At 35.6% G+C, this 17,646-nt stretch overlaps 2 protein-coding genes across 3 annotated transcripts; both read right to left on the bottom strand.

Annotated features, from left to right (window-relative positions):
- Positions 1-2,264: 2,264 nt before the first annotated feature.
- LOC149661878 (transmembrane protein 145-like) lies at positions 2,265-5,440 on the bottom strand. Its single transcript, XM_089843416.1, has 14 exons — positions 5,202-5,440; positions 5,059-5,133; positions 4,914-4,988; positions 4,646-4,846; positions 4,485-4,566; positions 4,329-4,400; positions 4,111-4,260; positions 3,859-4,031; positions 3,679-3,791; positions 3,545-3,604; positions 3,348-3,468; positions 3,211-3,270; positions 2,837-3,145; positions 2,265-2,765 (listed from the first exon to the last, which is right to left on the bottom strand). The coding sequence occupies exons 1-14, from the start codon at positions 5,310-5,312 to the stop codon at positions 2,583-2,585; spliced, it is 1,785 nt and encodes a 594-aa protein (XP_089699542.1). The 5' UTR covers positions 5,313-5,440; the 3' UTR covers positions 2,265-2,582.
- Positions 5,441-5,512: 72 nt separating this feature from the next.
- LOC149661877 (sortilin-related receptor-like) lies at positions 5,513-17,605 on the bottom strand. Of its 2 annotated transcripts, XM_089843414.1 has the most exons (22): positions 17,140-17,605; positions 16,840-17,076; positions 16,519-16,748; positions 16,242-16,425; positions 16,041-16,145; positions 15,791-15,960; positions 14,440-14,671; positions 12,442-14,362; positions 12,286-12,360; positions 12,050-12,208; positions 11,614-11,985; positions 11,371-11,544; positions 11,134-11,307; positions 10,673-11,066; positions 10,427-10,608; positions 10,254-10,363; positions 9,269-10,171; positions 8,923-9,200; positions 8,676-8,866; positions 8,387-8,596; positions 7,312-7,326; positions 5,513-7,133 (listed from the first exon to the last, which is right to left on the bottom strand). In XM_089843414.1, exons 1-22 carry the CDS (start codon positions 17,422-17,424, stop codon positions 7,072-7,074), a joined length of 6,663 nt encoding a protein of 2,220 aa, XP_089699540.1. In that variant the 5' UTR covers positions 17,425-17,605; the 3' UTR covers positions 5,513-7,071. The 2 variants fall into 2 exon arrangements, with proteins under 2 accessions (XP_089699540.1, XP_089699541.1); XM_089843415.1 differs by lacking the exon at positions 7,312-7,326.
- Positions 17,606-17,646: the final 41 nt, after the last annotated feature.

Genomic DNA, 17,646 nt, shown 5'->3' with positions numbered 1-17,646 from the left:
TTTTATATACAGTAGAAATTGTGAAATTTGGGTTCTAGTGTCTGATAGGCTTAGATAACGAGTGATTAGTAGGTTCTTTTCCTTTTTCATTAATTCAAAGGGGGAGTTGTCCAGTGAAATGGAGCCAGGAAGGCTGGGGCCCCTGGTAAAATTTGGCGGGGACTCGTCTCGGACTATCGCTATTCTCTCTCTCACCCATTTTTCTCAGCTTTCCCTAGGCCTTTTATTTATAATAATGTATCGAGAGGCAGGGGATAGTCGACCAACCAAACCGAGAGGAGAAGCTGGTGGGAGGCTTAACGGTAAAATGCAGGAGATTTTCCCGCCGCGCGTTCCTGAGCGCGCGCGCATTTTTCAAGCTCGTGAATTTTGGCGCGAAAGCAAAGCGGCGGCGGGCTTGTGGCCGCAATTTCCCGCGCGCATCTCGCGCTATTTCCGGACAGACCAAGAGGCCCCTTGTTCAAAGGCGGGGTTTGACGCATATTTTTTTTTCCAACCACGGTTCTCTCTTTTAATACACAATCGATGTCTGGCGGCAAATCTGGCGGATATAAGCGGCCAATTGCCAAACGCGTTTTGTCGCGGTTTCCTCCTCCGTTTCCATGGTAACGGGAATATCCACGTCCCTTCTCCAAATCCCGATCTTCTGGCGCGGCGCGCCTCTCTCTCAACATCTTCCCAAGTTCCTCTCTTCCTCGCGGGAAGGGAAGGATTAAGGGGGAGGGGGGAAGCTGAACCTAACAGGGTGAATGGAGTAATCCGGGAATAGAGAGAGATAGAGAGGAAACCGCTTAACCTTGAAATTCTCTACTAAAATCAATTCCTACTCTATTATAAGATTGAAAAGTTGACTCTGAATTACGTCTATTTATGATTACGAATGTCTGATTGAACTAATACTTCATCAAAGGGGAAAAATAAGCCTTTCTTTAATGTTATCCCTAAAGAAATTTCACTTTTAATAATTCAGTTCGATTTAAAGATGGTAAAATTTAGAAGAATATGTTATAATATAATATCCTGGTTAAAATGATGAACCCCATAGGAACTGTTGACAACTTCCTAAAAATCCCCGTTCAGACCATTAGAATAAAATTGAATAAAATTGAAATATTCTATATTTCGATATCACTAATTTCACTTAAACTCCTCACATAGCACTAAACACTGCTTAAATTACTATAATACCTAACTATAGATTTTTTAGAAACCTTATCCAACTTTAATATTAAACTATTAAAAATTCTTTGTATCAGAAAATTTGATTAAAAAATATAGGAAATCCTTAGTTAAATTGTATAACAAACCTATGGCAAACTATATGAAACCCTCCCACTACCGCCGCTTATGCAAATTAAGATGTTTCCATTCCAAGGTGGAATTTCCAACATACTAGTGGTGACGCCAGAAATGGCAGAAAACATACCATCTACTTACACTACAGGTTATTGTAAAGCTCTTAAAGTTTTACAAAATTTGGGGAAAGGAAACTACTTCGGTAAATTTCTTATGACTATAAATGTTCTTACCTGACGTTGACATTTCGACGAAGTCCCATTTAAATATCTAATAGACTTACCAAATATTTTTAAAACTACCACACTTTCATTATTACTTTTAGTTCAGAGATACACCGCGTGAACTTTTAGGCCTAAGACAGACGCCATATTTGGCCCAAACTTCATCAAAACCAGCAAATCCCACTCCGATTCTACACCTCCACCACAATTGACACAACGTAAAAATAAGGCTTACCCATACAGCGACAGGTAACAACTTGTTGAAAGTAAATGGGCCAAGGCCCAACGGTAGATTTCAAATTCAATACCACTGACCAAGGCTTAAGATTTGCCACTTCGAGTTGAGATTGCCGCAAAGTTTAAAATTCACTAAAAAGCATGTAGATTGTAGACTCGTTTTCGTCCTGTTTAATAAAATAATTTTACTTATTATAGGACTAGCATTAGGCATTTAAATTAGTTAAACTTACATGTCAAGCAAAAAATTCAACGGAGAGTCGACAGAAAAAAAGGAGGGAAAATTATTAACGCGGACGACTAAACGTCTTCTTTGTTCTTTGACTTTGTATGGGGTGACAGGGTCAGATGAGGTGAGGTCATCGGATTCTTGACACTAACCAATCAGGAGGCAGCTTTTTCAATCCCGTTATCACGTGATATTTTTCGCGAATTTTGAATTTCAGTTTTCGAGGAAAATAATTATATTTTGACAATCATGTGAAAAGAAATATTTTGGAAACATAATTTTAATTTATTTATTTGTACAATACTTAAGTGATTTTATGAGGTGTATATTTATAACTTGTGCCTTTGTTTAAATTTATTTCTTTACACAAATATACTATTTTAAGGAGGTTTTTAATTAACAAACTTCCTGAACATATCACCCTACACATTACATTTATAAACAATTTATTAAAAAAACTTATTGTTCTATTAATGTATTACAGAGAATTTGAGCTAGGTATTGCATTCTCTATCCTTATGATGGTCAATACGCGTTTAATAAGGCATATAACTTCACAAGATACAATGAACTTGATGGTTTCCTGAAAGTTTTTATTACCTATTTAGTTCAATGACATGAATACCATTTTCAACGATTTGAGTTGGAGGATCCCTTCGTTGCGATGATGGAACCAATGCACTTGGCTGATGTTCATCCTGGGAAACACCTTGAATCAGTTGAGGCAAGAATGACGAACTACCAGCTGGTGGTAAGGCCAACGATGGCCTGTCCACAGTCTAAATATTCAAGAACGAACAAACTTAAATTGTTTAGTTGTAATTAAATAAAAGTTATAAACCTTAATTACCGTGTAACGAACTTGATAATGATCTTCACTCATGGATATTCCACTATCAGTACCATTATAATCCTCGTATTCTAGCTCTTCGTTTCTGTTTTTAGGTCTTAGGGTATTGTCAACCCCAAATAAGGCAAAGTAGTCCGGAGGTTTATCAATAGTTTCTATTGTCCGAGTGTTTCCCTCAGCGACAATGCTGATATTTTGTCCAACTGGACCATTGGCTCCAAAATGAGTTGGAGCATAACCTCTCTGAGTAAAATTGTCAATATAATCTTCTCCTAACCTGCCATGTACTGACTGTTCCATAATATCAATCTGACACGTTAAAAAGTGTCACATTAATTGCCGTTGAACATAGATGTTAATTTAATGTTAATTACTTGAGTTGTTCGAACATGGAAGGGAAAATTATCGTTATGAGAAGATGGTCTGGTTATAATCTATTTTTAAATATTATTTTTCAGTTTCTAGGCCTAATTATTTTATTTTACTTAAGTATATTTATTAATTAACTTACGAGAAAAACTATATGTGCCAGTAACATGACGCCATGTTCAACACCATTTATAATTTTTTCTCTCATCCATTTACCAAGAATAAATGTAGCCATTAGAACTATGACTGGTGCGCTCAAAAACCTTATAATTTTAATTAAACGAAAATTTAACAACATTCGTTAATAACTAATCAATTGATATTAAATTAATTAATTACCAAAATGTGTAGACAAGGAAAAGTTTCGTGTAAAATGCAGATTTTGCTGGATACCTTATCCTTTTAATTAAGATTAAAATAATAATAATTAAATTAGTAATAAAATTAAAAAACAAATGGGAAATTAATCTTACATTGTTAAAACTGTCGAAAATACAAATAAACCCCATCCCATTAAACGCAAAATTATGATTAAGTAACCGGCGAGACAATCATATATGTAAAGAACTAATCCCGGATCAAATACCTGAAAATTAATAAATAATTAATCCATAAATAAATTAACGAAAAAAAAGTAAATAAAAATTAATTACTTTTTGTTCGTATATGAAAAGGGCCGAATAACAAACGCAATAAACTGTCATAAATACGGATATAACCGCTGATGTAAATCCTTTTAATCTACCTCTGGTTACGGTATAACCTTTAGCAATTAAAATTAACAGCAGCAAAAAACTTATTGAACTGATAGCTTCGAAAGTTTGTCCTAAAAAAGTAAAAGCCATTAATTTTATTAATTAATACATATTAAAGTAAGATTAAATTAATATTATTTTATAATGTACCAGTCAGCTTTAATCTGGGGTTTCCTTCACCATCTGATGCGTACAACGCGTAAGATATTGTTAATAACAAGAGACTGACCAGTTTACAAAACACAGACAACATGAAAAGCTTAAAGGTTTGATGAAGTAAATGTCTATCATGTAGAAATCCTAAAATAAAAATAATTCCACATTAAACTATTTGCGAGTTTAATTAATTAATTAATAAAAACACATACTTGCGCTAATACAAGTGATAACAAATATTATGTAATACGCGATAGTAAACGTAATATCAGTTTCTAAAATACCTAAAAAGTTACCGAAAGAAATAAATAATTATTTTAATTTTAAATGACACTTATTCTAAATAAAAACTTTCAAAAATTGTGTACCAAATTCATCAGCAGAGAAATGTTTCTTAAAAAAATTATCCTTATGATTCGTCATATGTATTTCATATCGCAATTTTAACCCCTACAAAATGTAAATATTTAAACTGGCGTCTAATTATAAAAGTTTTAAATTTTGATTTGCATAATTTATTTCAGAAGACCTTTTTAGATCCACATTTCGAAATGGCGATAAACCACCATCGTTCTCTACGAGATTCAAACCTCCTTTCGCTTTTACAACGAAGTACGGATTGATTCTTAAAAAAACGGCATCCCGTGTAAGTATAATCCAATCTACTATAAGCCAAGGATATCAACTGTCCGTTATCACGACTCAAGACGGCTTCCTTTTCTCTACACGTCTTTATGAGAAGTAGAAAAATTTGTGCGTAATAAACATCGCAATATTATAGCGCAATAATATCATACCTTATTTGTTCCATAGACAGCGGGCCATTGTCGTGAACTGTCATAATATAATAATAGATGTACGGGTTGATAGGACTAAATAAAACACTGGCGTCAATTTACAATTACAACTTCCTTTTGCCTTTAACACATTTTTAAAACTTACAATCGGAAATTCAATTTCATATTCAAATCTACCAACTAAACTTAAAAAGCAGAATCTCGCGATAAACTGCCAATCCTGTTAAGTATAGTTCACTTAGTAATTAATTAACTAGGGACAAAAAACAATTGTTTTTCTAAACTTACCGAACGCGTATCAAGTTCTCCTTTCGCAATTTTGGCATTAACGTTACAAAATTTAATCGAAATAATAAATAATATTGAAAATAACACACTGAACGGTGCCATTTTTCCCATAAAGAGGTTACATGATAATTTTTCCACGGACAATATGTTCCCATATAAGTCGCCGCCGGAGTTACCATGGATACCGGAATATACACAAAAAAATCTTGCCCAACACTTAATAACAACGCTACATTGATAAACAAAGGCGCCCTTGAATGTCAGTCACATGGTTATGGATTTATTTTCAAGTTAAAATAAACCTTTCGAGATACGTTTTAGATAAAAGCCAAGAGAATTACCTTTATTTTAATATCTCAATTAATTTACATTAAAGACAAATTAATTAGTGCGAATAATGAATATTATATTATTATAGAATATCTGTTTAATTATTTAAATCTGAAATTTTTGAGCCATAAAGTTTGAATATCGCTTGGGAAACAAAAAAAAAATATCTATTATACAATATGTTTTTGGGGATTTAATTATATATGGTAGGTAATTAAAAAAATTAAAACCGAACAAATTTTCTCTTAGATAATAATTTTTTTAATTAATTTTTTTATCTTCTTCTAAATGCCAGCCAGCCATCTCGTTAAAATTTTTCATCATCTAGCACACGCTTTTATCACAGTTTAAATCACAGAAACCATTATATTATCATTGGGGGATTAATAATTAAAATAATTAAAAAAAACGGCTATTTCTTTCAGGAACATTCAAACTCGGTTTAATATTAAGGAGGGGAGGGGAGGGGGTGTAATACTAATTGTAATATTAAAATTAAATTACATCTTATAATAAGCTTATAAAATTTACGAGATAAAGTATAGCAATGATATTCAGCCCTGTTACATAAATTAATTAATAGTTAATAGTTAATATATAAAAGAAAAAAAACCACATCCTGTTATGATAAGAAAATAAATGCAACTTTAAATTGTACTTTTGTTTTAATATAATCTATGATATAATCAGGGAGAGAAGGGAGATGCCGCGTGAATAGCGCGAGGTGCCTCTCTTTTGGGTGGGGGAAGTAAATTTCCCAGCCAACGGAGGTAGTATCGCCCGGGCCACCGCGAGCTCTACTGCGCAAAATCCAAAGTATTTCATACCCCCGTTTTCAACCCCTAGTCCCCTACCCGCTAGATACGAATTCTGTTAGCATTAGGCGGCTTCTCCCTCTCTCCCTGATATAATATGGTAATTAGGCTAAATTGATGAAAAAGGTTTAATAAACAAATTTCTAAAACATTTCTGTCAATTCAAACTTTTTTCAGACCCATAAAAACTTATTCATAATCTTAAAAACTAAATTGAATTGAATTTAATTAAATCAATTCAATTCAAATATGAGGGGGGTGGAAGAGACTCACGGAAGGAGATCTTAGGTTTTAAAATAGACTAGAGATTCTTTCATTAAAATATGTCGCCTGTGTATCTTTAAATTCAGATTAATGTAAAAACATTTAATACCAAATGCATTAATTAATTATAATCTTTGTATTTAAAAAAAAAATTAGAGAGAGCGTTTCTTTACACCTAAAATGCTTTAAAAATTTATTTTCGCATCAACCTTTCTGGCTCAAAATTTTGGTATATCAGCAAAATTCATTCATAATTAATTAATTTGTATATACACGAAAAAATAACCAATATTATCTGCTTCAGCCACAAATTTAAAACACAATTTGTTTCTTAAAATTATAAATTTCCCAAAATTAAAAAAAAAAATTAAACACTTTTAAACTCTTTCTCTACACTATACAAGTTAGTCTCTAATTTTTATTTTCATCTATTAATAATCTTAATTAGGTTGACAAGAAATTTACGCAATTACTAATGGTTCGTCATCAGAGAAACCACGAATCATTGGTGAATCATCTTCATCTTTATATTAAAAAAGGAAAATAAGATGATTTTTAATTTTTAGACTTGATAATTAAACTAAGGGGCTTTTTATAAATAATTTATTTAAATATTTAAAAACATGCTAATTAATTTATATTCATGCAAAAATAATAATATGCATTCGTTAAAGGATAAATTAATTATAATTAAAACTTACCTAAGGTACTACCACCTAGGTTATTTATTTATTTTTTTTTAATTTGCGCAGCAAAAAGCAAAGCGGCAAAATAAATTTAAAGCAATTTTAAAACCAAACCCATTACTTAACTACTAATCGTTAGTGAAGTGTGATAAATAATAATAATATGCTTATAAGTAGAGGTGTATCGGGGCCGGGTACCCGAATTTGTCGGGTATGCGGGTAATTAGGCTTAGTCGAAAAATGATTGTCGGGTATTAAAAGTTACTACAAGGGTGAGTACCCAATTTTTGTCGGGTATTCGGGTAATTAGACTTAAATGATAAGATACTTTCTTCAAAAATTCCCTTCAGTACAATATTTTTACTGTTATAGAGTGCTGTCAGTTGTGACGTCAGATCCAAGGTTAAACGTCACGAGTCTGCCTTTAGCAATGGGCGGCCATGACAGTTACCGTTTTTTCTTTATGGGAAAACAGCATGGGTGACGTCACACTGGCGCTTCTGACAGCACTCTATATCTCAATCCTCAAGGGCTAGCTAGGTTAGACTTCAATGTATGGCCTTTCCCAAATTATTTCGCTTCTCTAACCTTTGGTTCCACTTTCTCCTTCTTATCTTATCTCTTAAAGTCTTATTTCAACACAGAATACTGTCAATGGAGGAGGCGTGTCGCGCTGCGTGAGGCGATAGTCTGTCTCAGAGTCAGAGAAAGAAACTACCACAAACAGAACCCATCCCTTATGGGAAATAAATTTCACGCATTCTTAAAAAATTGGAGTCTTTCTAAACTGGACAGTGGGTGGTCCCCCTCTGATTCCTATCTTCAAACGGCCGAAATAACCCGACAACCTGTCTCTGCTTGACACGGGTAAGGGGGGGGGAGTATTTTTACTATTGTACCTGCCCCGATACAGGAACGCCTAATCTTCGGGGTATCGGGTACCCCCAGTAGTCCCCACACCCCTACTTATAAGTCATAAGCTGAAGATAGTTTATGTTATCAATAATTACTTTCGAAACCAAACGACACACAGAAATAAAACCAAACCACACCACACCACACCCTTGTAAAGTACTAAAAATCATCTTACCCAATTGATCATCATCTTGACCCGTAGTAAAAGTAGCAGAGCCCGATCTGGTATCGTAATGCGAGTTAGCAAATGACATAAACGACCTCTGTAGACGTTTATGACGCATGACGAAGAAACCCAGGGCACCAGCTAGTCCTACAATTACTAGCACAATTGGGACAACCACACTTACAACGTTGGAGGTTGAAAATACTAAGGCTTGGGCAGCTAAGAGATAATTAAATTTGGTTAAAATCTTTATTATTTATTTAAATAATTAATTAATTAATTAATAATAGATAATTACCAGCTGGATAAGCGGCTGAACTAATATCGGAAAGTTGACTCTGATAACCGTGTTCATCTCGAACACTAACAGCCACAAAATAAGGAATTTCCTTCTGCATTGATTCAATGACGAAAGGCGGTTTCGAAATATTATAAAGCTTAGCTTTACTCATTGAAGAATCGTGATCCACTAACACAACGTAAGTATAACTAAAAAACAAACGAATATTAACCAAATCACACAAATTCCATTTTGGTGGACATACTTATGATCTTTAAGTTCTTTAGGCCAATCAACTTCTTTCCATCGAATATATAGACTCCCATTTTGTTCAGGAACGGCGTCAACTTGTTCGGGACGCGGTAAAGCTTTAGCTCTAAACCATATCTTCCCGGTAGGTCTGGAACCAATCTCCGATGTTTGAAGAGTTACGACGTACTCGGCACCCCAATGAATAGTCATATTTTGTTCCAAATGAGTTTGACGTGATAATTTAGTGTTGATATAACTAGTTTTGTTCATAGTTTTATCAAAAAACGTCAGCTATTGTTTAAAAGTTGAGATTATTATTATACTTCTAAAAACTCGTATGACCTATGACCTAATCTTACTTTGTATCCAATATCCTGATCTATTTCGGTACAAGCCGCGTCCCAGGTGACTTTTGCCAAATTACCTTCTCCAGGGATGCTTAGGACGTTTACATTCTTCGGCGGGGCTTTCTTATCGAACTCCGTCGTTAAATAAATCAAACCTTTCGAGCTTCCCAATCCAAATGGACCAATAATTCGAACCTCCAAAGTGTATAAAACGCAGGAATCCAAGTCATTCAACATGGCGGTATTAGCTTTGGTTCTATTAGCCAAAATCGGTGGTGAATCCGCAGTTTCAACAATAAACACGCCGTATTCCCAATCAGTTTTGCGTTTATCTTTGGGTAAATTCCACGTCAAGGTGATACTTGTCCCTTTTACCGATGTCTTAATTCCATTAACAATTGGTAAAGGATCTCCGTCAGTTTGAACATCGAGTCTCGTTTCCGGTCCCATAAAAATGGCGTTAAACGGAGAGACTTTAATGACGTGTTTAATACCAGGCGCCAAACCCGTCAAGGTTATTTTCGTGTCAGTTGTGTTCTTGACTGTCCATGGGTAATTGTCCAATAAGTAGCTAGCTTTGTAAGAAACTGTGTAACCGTAGGAATTCTGGGATGACGCGGAGTTTGAATGTTCTTTTGATGATTTGTCAAATGAATTGGGAGGTGACCAACTCAAAGAAACGCTGGTGTTTGTTTTGGATACCACAGTCAGGTTAATAATAGGGTCAATGACAGCGTCACGGGCGAAAACTATCGTTGCAACGTGGCTATTCATGCTCTCCATCTCATCCGAGAGAGCAGTCACCCAAAAACTGTAATTGGTTCCCGGAGTAAATTTGTAATTGATGGAGTAGTTTGTGTCTTGAGTTGCAGGGACCACAACAAGAGCGGGAGGTGAAGGAGGAGCGAAGTAGATCTAAATTAATTAAAGAGAAAGAGACAACCAAATATAATTAAATAGTATTATTAATATAAATAAAGAATTAAATTAAAATTACCTTATATTGGTTAATTTTTCCAGAAACCATAACAGGTTTGTCCCATTTAACAACAACCGTTCTTTCACCCGGGTTTTGCATTAAAGTGACGTTTGTTGGTGGATTAGGAGCTGATTAAAGTTAATTTATTTAACCAAAAAGTCTTCATGGAAATTAAATAATTCGTTAAATACCTGATGATAAAGTAACAGCTTCGGTAAATGTTGCAGTTGCAAAAACTTTCTTGGGGTTTGCCTTTGTCCTGACGAATAAAGTCAACTTATATTTGGTGCCCGGTACAAGAGTTTTCAACCTCATGTAGTTATTTTCAGTCCAAGTTGTATTCGTCCATTGATTTTCCAATGAATCCATTTCACTATAAAGTTAATAAACAATCACATCATATCATAGTAAAGACTTAGATCTGATTCAAAACTTACTGGAATGACGGCATGTATTCAAATTTTGTCCCCAAACCATGTGAACTCGTTGGTGTTGACCAGGTCAAGTTAAAACCATTCGGTTTGATGGACTTGAAGTCAACGTGCAGATTTCTGACGTGAATAATCTCAACTCCGGTGCATTCTTCTTCATCAGAACCATCAATGCAATCCCAATGATCATCGCATCTTTCAAAGAAATGTACGCATTCGCCAGATTTGCAAGTAAAATCGTCGGATGGACACGTGACGCTGAAATGCGTTGAAGATTCTCCGCAACCCTGTTCGTCACTTCCATCACCGCAATCTTGTTTGCCATTACAAACGTCAGACTTAGGGACACAACCGCTACTTTCTTCACAATGGAAATGATCTTCGGGGCAAGGGGCTTTGTCTGAAGGAACAGATATTACAACATTTTTCTTTCAACAATGATTAAAAGTCGGGATTTAGATGTATACCATCGCAATTTTTCTCATCTTCTCCATTTTCACAATCAAGAGTATTGTCACAGACCCAGGAATCCCAAATACATTTTCCCGAATCACACCTAAATCTATTTTCGCCGCAAGTCTTTTCCTTAGGGATAGGAGTTGTTGAAGTGGCAATAGACGTTGAGGTTGTATTTGAAGCGTCTACGCGTCGATTTCAAATAATTCTAAGGATTCCGCAGTGTAGAAGGGACACTAATAACTTACCACCGCAACGTTCTTCGTCTGAATTATCAGTACAATCATCAACTCCATCACAACGCCACCAATAAGGCACGCAGACCTTATTGGTGCAAGTAAACATCCAAGATGAACAAGTACCACCACTCATTGGACTTATTGTGGTACTGTTGGGTTTAGGAGTAGTTGTTGTGGAAGTTGCTGTATAACAATGTGTGGTTAAAATACTATATTCATCCTAAAAACGAAATCCCCAATAAGGTCACACACCATCACAATCAAACTCGTCAGAATTATCATGACAATCATCTTCCAAATCGCATCTCCAGGTAGAATAGATGCATCTTCCATTTTTACAACGGAATTGCCATGACTGACAAGTATTAGTGGAACAATTAGCTTCGTCACTTCCATCGGGACAATCTTTGTCACCGTCACAACGCCAGCTAAGAGGTAAACACTGAGAACCTCCGTTAATAGTCAGACAACTGAATTCAGTTGGTGGACACGAGGAATTGATGCTAGTGCAATTAGATTCGTCCGATCCATCTCGGCAATCATCATCAAAGTCACAGACATATTTTTTGTCAATGCAATGTCCATTTTTGCATGAAAATTGGCCAGCGGCGCAAGAAGGATAACCTTAAGAATGATTTCGATTACCCAAACTTCATACTTGACTTATTTCTTAAGGTTAAATAATTACTGCAGTTTTCTTCATCTGATCCATCAGTACAATCTTTATCAACATCGCACTTCCATGAAGATGGAATGCACTTTCCGTTTTTACACTGAAACTGTGTATTATCACAACTAGAGGTTCCGCATTGGAGTTCATCTGATGAGTCTCCGCAATCATTATCACCTACGCGTCGTCAAAAATTAGGCGATATTGAAACAATTGTTTCAAAAAACAATAGAAATGTTAGAGAAGTCACAAACCATCACACTTCCATATGATTGGAATGCAAGTTTTCTCCGAACACTTAAATTGATCAGGGGAACAAGTTGAAGACACTAAAGGATGGTGCAAATAGTTAAAAGTTACAAAACAAACCATGATTGCACTTCTACAAAATATAAACGATTTTTAAGTACCAGAGGTACAGGTTCCATTTGACAGAGCCTTTTCTCCATCAGGACAAGTACAATTTTCACTGCCATCAGACAGTTTGGTGATGATCATTCCATCAGGACACAAGCAATTCCTTTCCATTGGTGGTTTGGCCATACAAAGATGACTGCACTTGGCCGCGGTTCTATTCGCGCAGATATTTGTTCCAAGAGTGCCATCCATGGTCGCTTTACTGAAAACCTTCATATCCATGGCTCCCAAAACATTCTTGGCAATTACTTTTAATCCGCTTCCATCGTATTTGTTGGCCATGACAATTTGACGCCGATTCCAATCATCAAAATACAACCAATCCTTATAAACTCCGACCGCGAAAGGATGGGGTACCGTGCCACTGCCTTCTAAGATCTTCTTCAAATGGTTCCCCTCAAAATCCGACGAGGCGATATAGTCTTTCTTAGCATCTACCCAATAGATTTTATCTCCCTGAAAGTCAATGGCTATTCCATTCGGCCAAGCGACAACTGAAGCATCAAACAAAACTTTGAAATCAGATCCATCAAGTCCGGTTCTAGCTAATTTGGGAACATTGTCACTCCAGTCGGTTATAAACATGTAGCCCTTGTAAGGATGTAAGGCAATTCCTCTAGGTTTATCAACAAGGGTAGAGTTCAGGATAGTTCTTCTCATCCTTCCAGAGTAATGAAGGTCAACCATGATGACCTCTACTTTCTTCAACTCGCCATCCACAAAGTAAAGGTTCCTGGAGACCCAGTCAAAGGCCAAACCTTCAACCGAAGCTAAGGCAGTTTCTACCAAAACTTCGGGAGTGCCTTCAGTTTCGTTTTCATTATCAGCGTGAACATGTTCCAAGCAAAGCCTCATTATCTTGTCTTCGTCAATATCTCCCCAGTAGATACACCTGTCTTTGAAATCGTAATCAACGGCGATAATGTTTCTCAAATCCTCTAAAGGAAGCTTCTCCCAACTGGTTTCATCTTTTTCTCCATCACCATTAAGAGGTATACGAGAAATTTGCTGCCTTTGGGCGAATAATAGGAACTCTGATTCATCTTTAATTGGACAAGGAATCAAATCAGGTTCAAATCCCGAATTTTTCCTTCCAGTACAGAAATCTCCGGAAACAAGTCGATAGCCTTTGGTTCTGTTGTAAAAAGTGTCCTCCGGGCAAGGGTTTGGTATTCTAAAAGGGTTAAAGTTGCTGCTACGATCCCTGACGCATTTCTTAGTTGAATCTTCCTTGAATCCGATATCGCATTCGTAATCTTTCCTCGAACATGGACAGTTCTCAAAAATGGTTGGTCTTACGTAACTCTCTCCATTGTAGCAGTTAACGTGAGGTAATCTCTTTTCGTAAACGTCCCTTCTTCCCAATAGACAACGAGAGTTTCCCAACCCATGAGGTGACCAATACTTATAATCAGTTACTGAACAACTCTTTTCAAAAACCGATTTGAAATCCACTTTAATCAATTGCCATTGATGATGGTTAGGATTTGAACCAAAGAGAGTAAAAACGGTAGTTTTTTCTCCGGGTTCAGTCATTAAACCGTACATTTTAAGTTTAGTCGGTTCTTTATCCCCCGTGTTCAAATAAATTTTAAGGGGGGACCAATGTTCTCCTTCGTCAACCGAATACATGATGTGATCAGTAGCCCCCTGTTCATTATAATATTCAACAGCGACTACAATCCCGCCATGATCTCCCATGGAATAGATATAATTTCCATATAAAACTTGATGCCAATTTAAACCAGCGTCGGAGGACACAAAGAGACTAGGATGGCCTTTCAGAGATACACCAATTACGCCAGAAGCAACAACCAAACCAGGGGCAGATGCACGCGACAAAATGGGGGGTGTTTTAGATCTGGGGTATATTTGGTTGAATTTTTGGGTCACGTGAAGGGAACAGTTGGGGTTCTAAATTTAAAAAGTATTAATGTAAGAAAGGGGGCGCAAGAAGAACGCTGCAATCAGAAATGTAATTAATTAATTACTTGACAGTTGATATTTTCTCCTCTGGAATCAGTTTTGGGTGGTCTCAAAGGATTCCAATCCCCGCCTTTATTAAATGTAATAACAGATGAGAGACCATCAGCAACGTCAGTCTCTTCAGGTCCAAGAGAAGAAGTTTGGTTAAATTTGGAAACAAAATCTTCGCGTAATTGTGTAGCAATATATATTCCTCTCAATCCTTCAATCTTGTGCAGATCAACCAATGGAATATCACTGATTTTCATTTAAATATATGTTAATTAATTAATTAATTTAAAACTCTCTAAAAGTTCAGGTAAGATAACATTATATCTTAAAAGAACGGCTGCTTTTTCTAAATATAAAAGAAAAAATATTAAAAACAAAATAAATGATCTCTTATTACAAAATAATTAGCATTTAATTAGTCTTAAAAACGAGGACTACTGCGCCGCCATTGCTGCCGTGACGTCGCTAAAGAGAACGACTCGGGACTGGTTGAATTCTTACAGGCTGAGAGAGTTAAGGGAAATAAGAAAAATTTATTGGTCAAAACAAAGAGGGTATAAAGACGGGAGTAGTAGGTTTGACTGGAGTTTTCAGCTTAAAAATTTTTCCTCTAAGCTTCCGGTGCGCGCGCATCTTTCTCTACCCTCTTATTGGTTGAAATAGGGAAAACGGAATATTAGGAGGAAAATATAATAAATAAATAAAAAAGAAAAGTGAGAACTCAAGAAATGCCTTGCCAAAGCTACTAGCTTCAACTCCCCCTCATTATACCCTCTTTGGTCAAAATTCCAGTAACCTCCAGTCTGGGAAATAAGGATATTTCTTAAACTAGTCCTTGGGACCAGTGACCCCCCTAGGGTCCGAAATAATAAACTGGTCTCCGGACTGGTCCCAGGCTTTGTTCTCTTATAGATTTGCAATTAATAAACTGGTCCCGAGGACCAGTAAGCCCCACTTTTTGAATTAAAAAACTAGTCCAAGCAATTAATAAACTGGTTTTGGACCAGAGGAAGTGTGCTATTTCCCAGACTGCCCCTTAGTTTTCAAAAATTTTTAAATTTTACTGGACGATGTCCAATGTGTCCTGTGCTTATTTCCAGCCCTGAGATAAAGGTAAAGCAGATCATAGCCCACTCAATCACGCGCAAGATTGATTGAGCAAGCAGACGCCACTAAAGCAATGGCCCCTCAGGACAATAACCCCATTTTAAAAAAAAAAAACTCATTAAATGCTAATTATTTTGTAATAAGAGATCATTTATTTTAATTTAAATATTTAATTCCTTTTAAGGCCGTTCTTTAAAGGTGGTAACGTTATGTTATCTGAACGTTTCCTTTAAATATTTCCATCTAGAATGAAAATACCTAGCCCAAAGATCTTTGCCAGCACCAGCTGGACTAAAATAGAGAATCCTCTCCAAGGACAATGAAAATTCGGTTCCTTCAGCATTAGATATGTATAAGTTGGTTATTTGTGGATTATGCATGACACAAGCAAACACTTGATCTTCTGAAGCATCAGCAATGTAAAAATCCTATTGTAAAAACAATTCAATATGATACACTCTTAACACACTCAAAACATTTTATCATAAAAGTTTAAATAAAAACATACCTGTTTCTCAAGATGATTTGGGAACAATGCCATTGAGAACCCTTTCCTATTATAAGACACCCATAATTGTAGGGTTCCATTTCTATTTTTTGACCCTAACAGATGCTGAAATTGAAATTTGGAATTAAATAAATATATAATATTAATATTAATATTAATATAAACTTAAAGCTTAGAAGTTTAAAGAGATTTTAAAAATACCTGACGTTTGGTTGCAAATAAATATTTGCCCCTAACTTCAAAATCCTCAACATTAGTTAAAAGGATATGTTTTCTTTGTTCATTTTGGAAGAATGATGTAGTGGATATTATGGTTGAAGTAGAAACACCAGGTTCTTGCCTCTGAACAAATAAAGTTCCATCTTGATCGACTCCTTTCTCTCCCCTGATTAAAAATTATCACAGATTTATTAAAAATAAAAGTTATAGGCCTAAAACTCTTCAAGACATAAAAGGGTTGGTTCTTTTTAATTCTTACCAGAAGAATGTCTTGACATTTTCACTAATTGTTTTCCAAGTTAGTCCAAAATCATCAGAATACCATAACTTCTTAAGTGGATCATTCTTTTCAATTCCAAGTATAACATCAGCATCAGTTGGATGTAAACTAAGAACTTCCGGTTTAAAAGGAACTAAAGCATTTTGAAATGTTTTGCCATAGTCCTTTGTCAAAAAAATATATTTGTGGACGGTATCAGTGAAAATGTACTGCAAAAAAATATTATATTATTTTTCATAAGACAATTTGAAAAATATTTTGTAGATTTTAATTTAAAATGTTTTGGGGTGTGTAGCTTACACGACTGTTTACAACAGGGCTGATATAAAACATAGATATAAGGGATTCTTTGGCCGGGGTTAGTCTCATTTCTGTTTGCTGTTTTTCAATAAAAGTCGCTCCATAGTCATAAGAAAAGAATGTTCTAGAAGTATCTCCGTCATTTTGCTTTCTGTTTCTCGCTAAACATATAACAACTTTACTGCCTTTTCCAGACCAATGAACTGACAATTGTTCATGGCTGTCATTGAAAGAGAACTAAGAGAGCGAAAAATTACGTCCCATAATTACGCAGTTACGTAATAACAAGAAAGAACTTACCACAGACATCAGCTTCTTATCATCGTCAATTGATGCAGTTGTTGTTGTTGTTGTTGTGGCTTCTCTTTTCTCTCTTTCGTGTTTATTTGGACTTAAACTAACGTGACTATAATCATCTTTGAAAAACGTCATAGAGGGAATTTGGTGATTCTTTTCGTGTGGAACGTGTATCGTTCGGGATTCTTCCCCAAACCTTAATGCATAACTACATAACGCGTAAACAACTAGGACCAGACCAAGGCTTAACTCGATATTATTTTTCGTCTTCATTTTGACCGCGGCCATTAAGAACTACGCGAAATTAGCAATGATAGAGAAATGACTGAAGGTTTAAAATTACAAATGAAATAAAACTACGGTAAAATAACTCGCATTCATCGAAGATAATTTAGTACAAATTACAAATAAACAACTTTCCTTTCTTTATCTATCGGCAATTAGTTCCGGGGGTTTTGGCCTTTGCAATGTTATGACTTATGAAGAAACAGCTTGACTGTGATTGGCTGT

The sequence above is a fragment of the Phalangium opilio genome, unplaced genomic scaffold, assembly GCF_054372755.1.
Source record: "Phalangium opilio isolate 3A_F unplaced genomic scaffold, DU_Popi_V2 ptg000070l_1, whole genome shotgun sequence".
Taxonomy (NCBI): domain Eukaryota; kingdom Metazoa; phylum Arthropoda; class Arachnida; order Opiliones; family Phalangiidae; genus Phalangium; species Phalangium opilio.
This window is presented reverse-complemented; position numbering and strand designations above follow the sequence as displayed.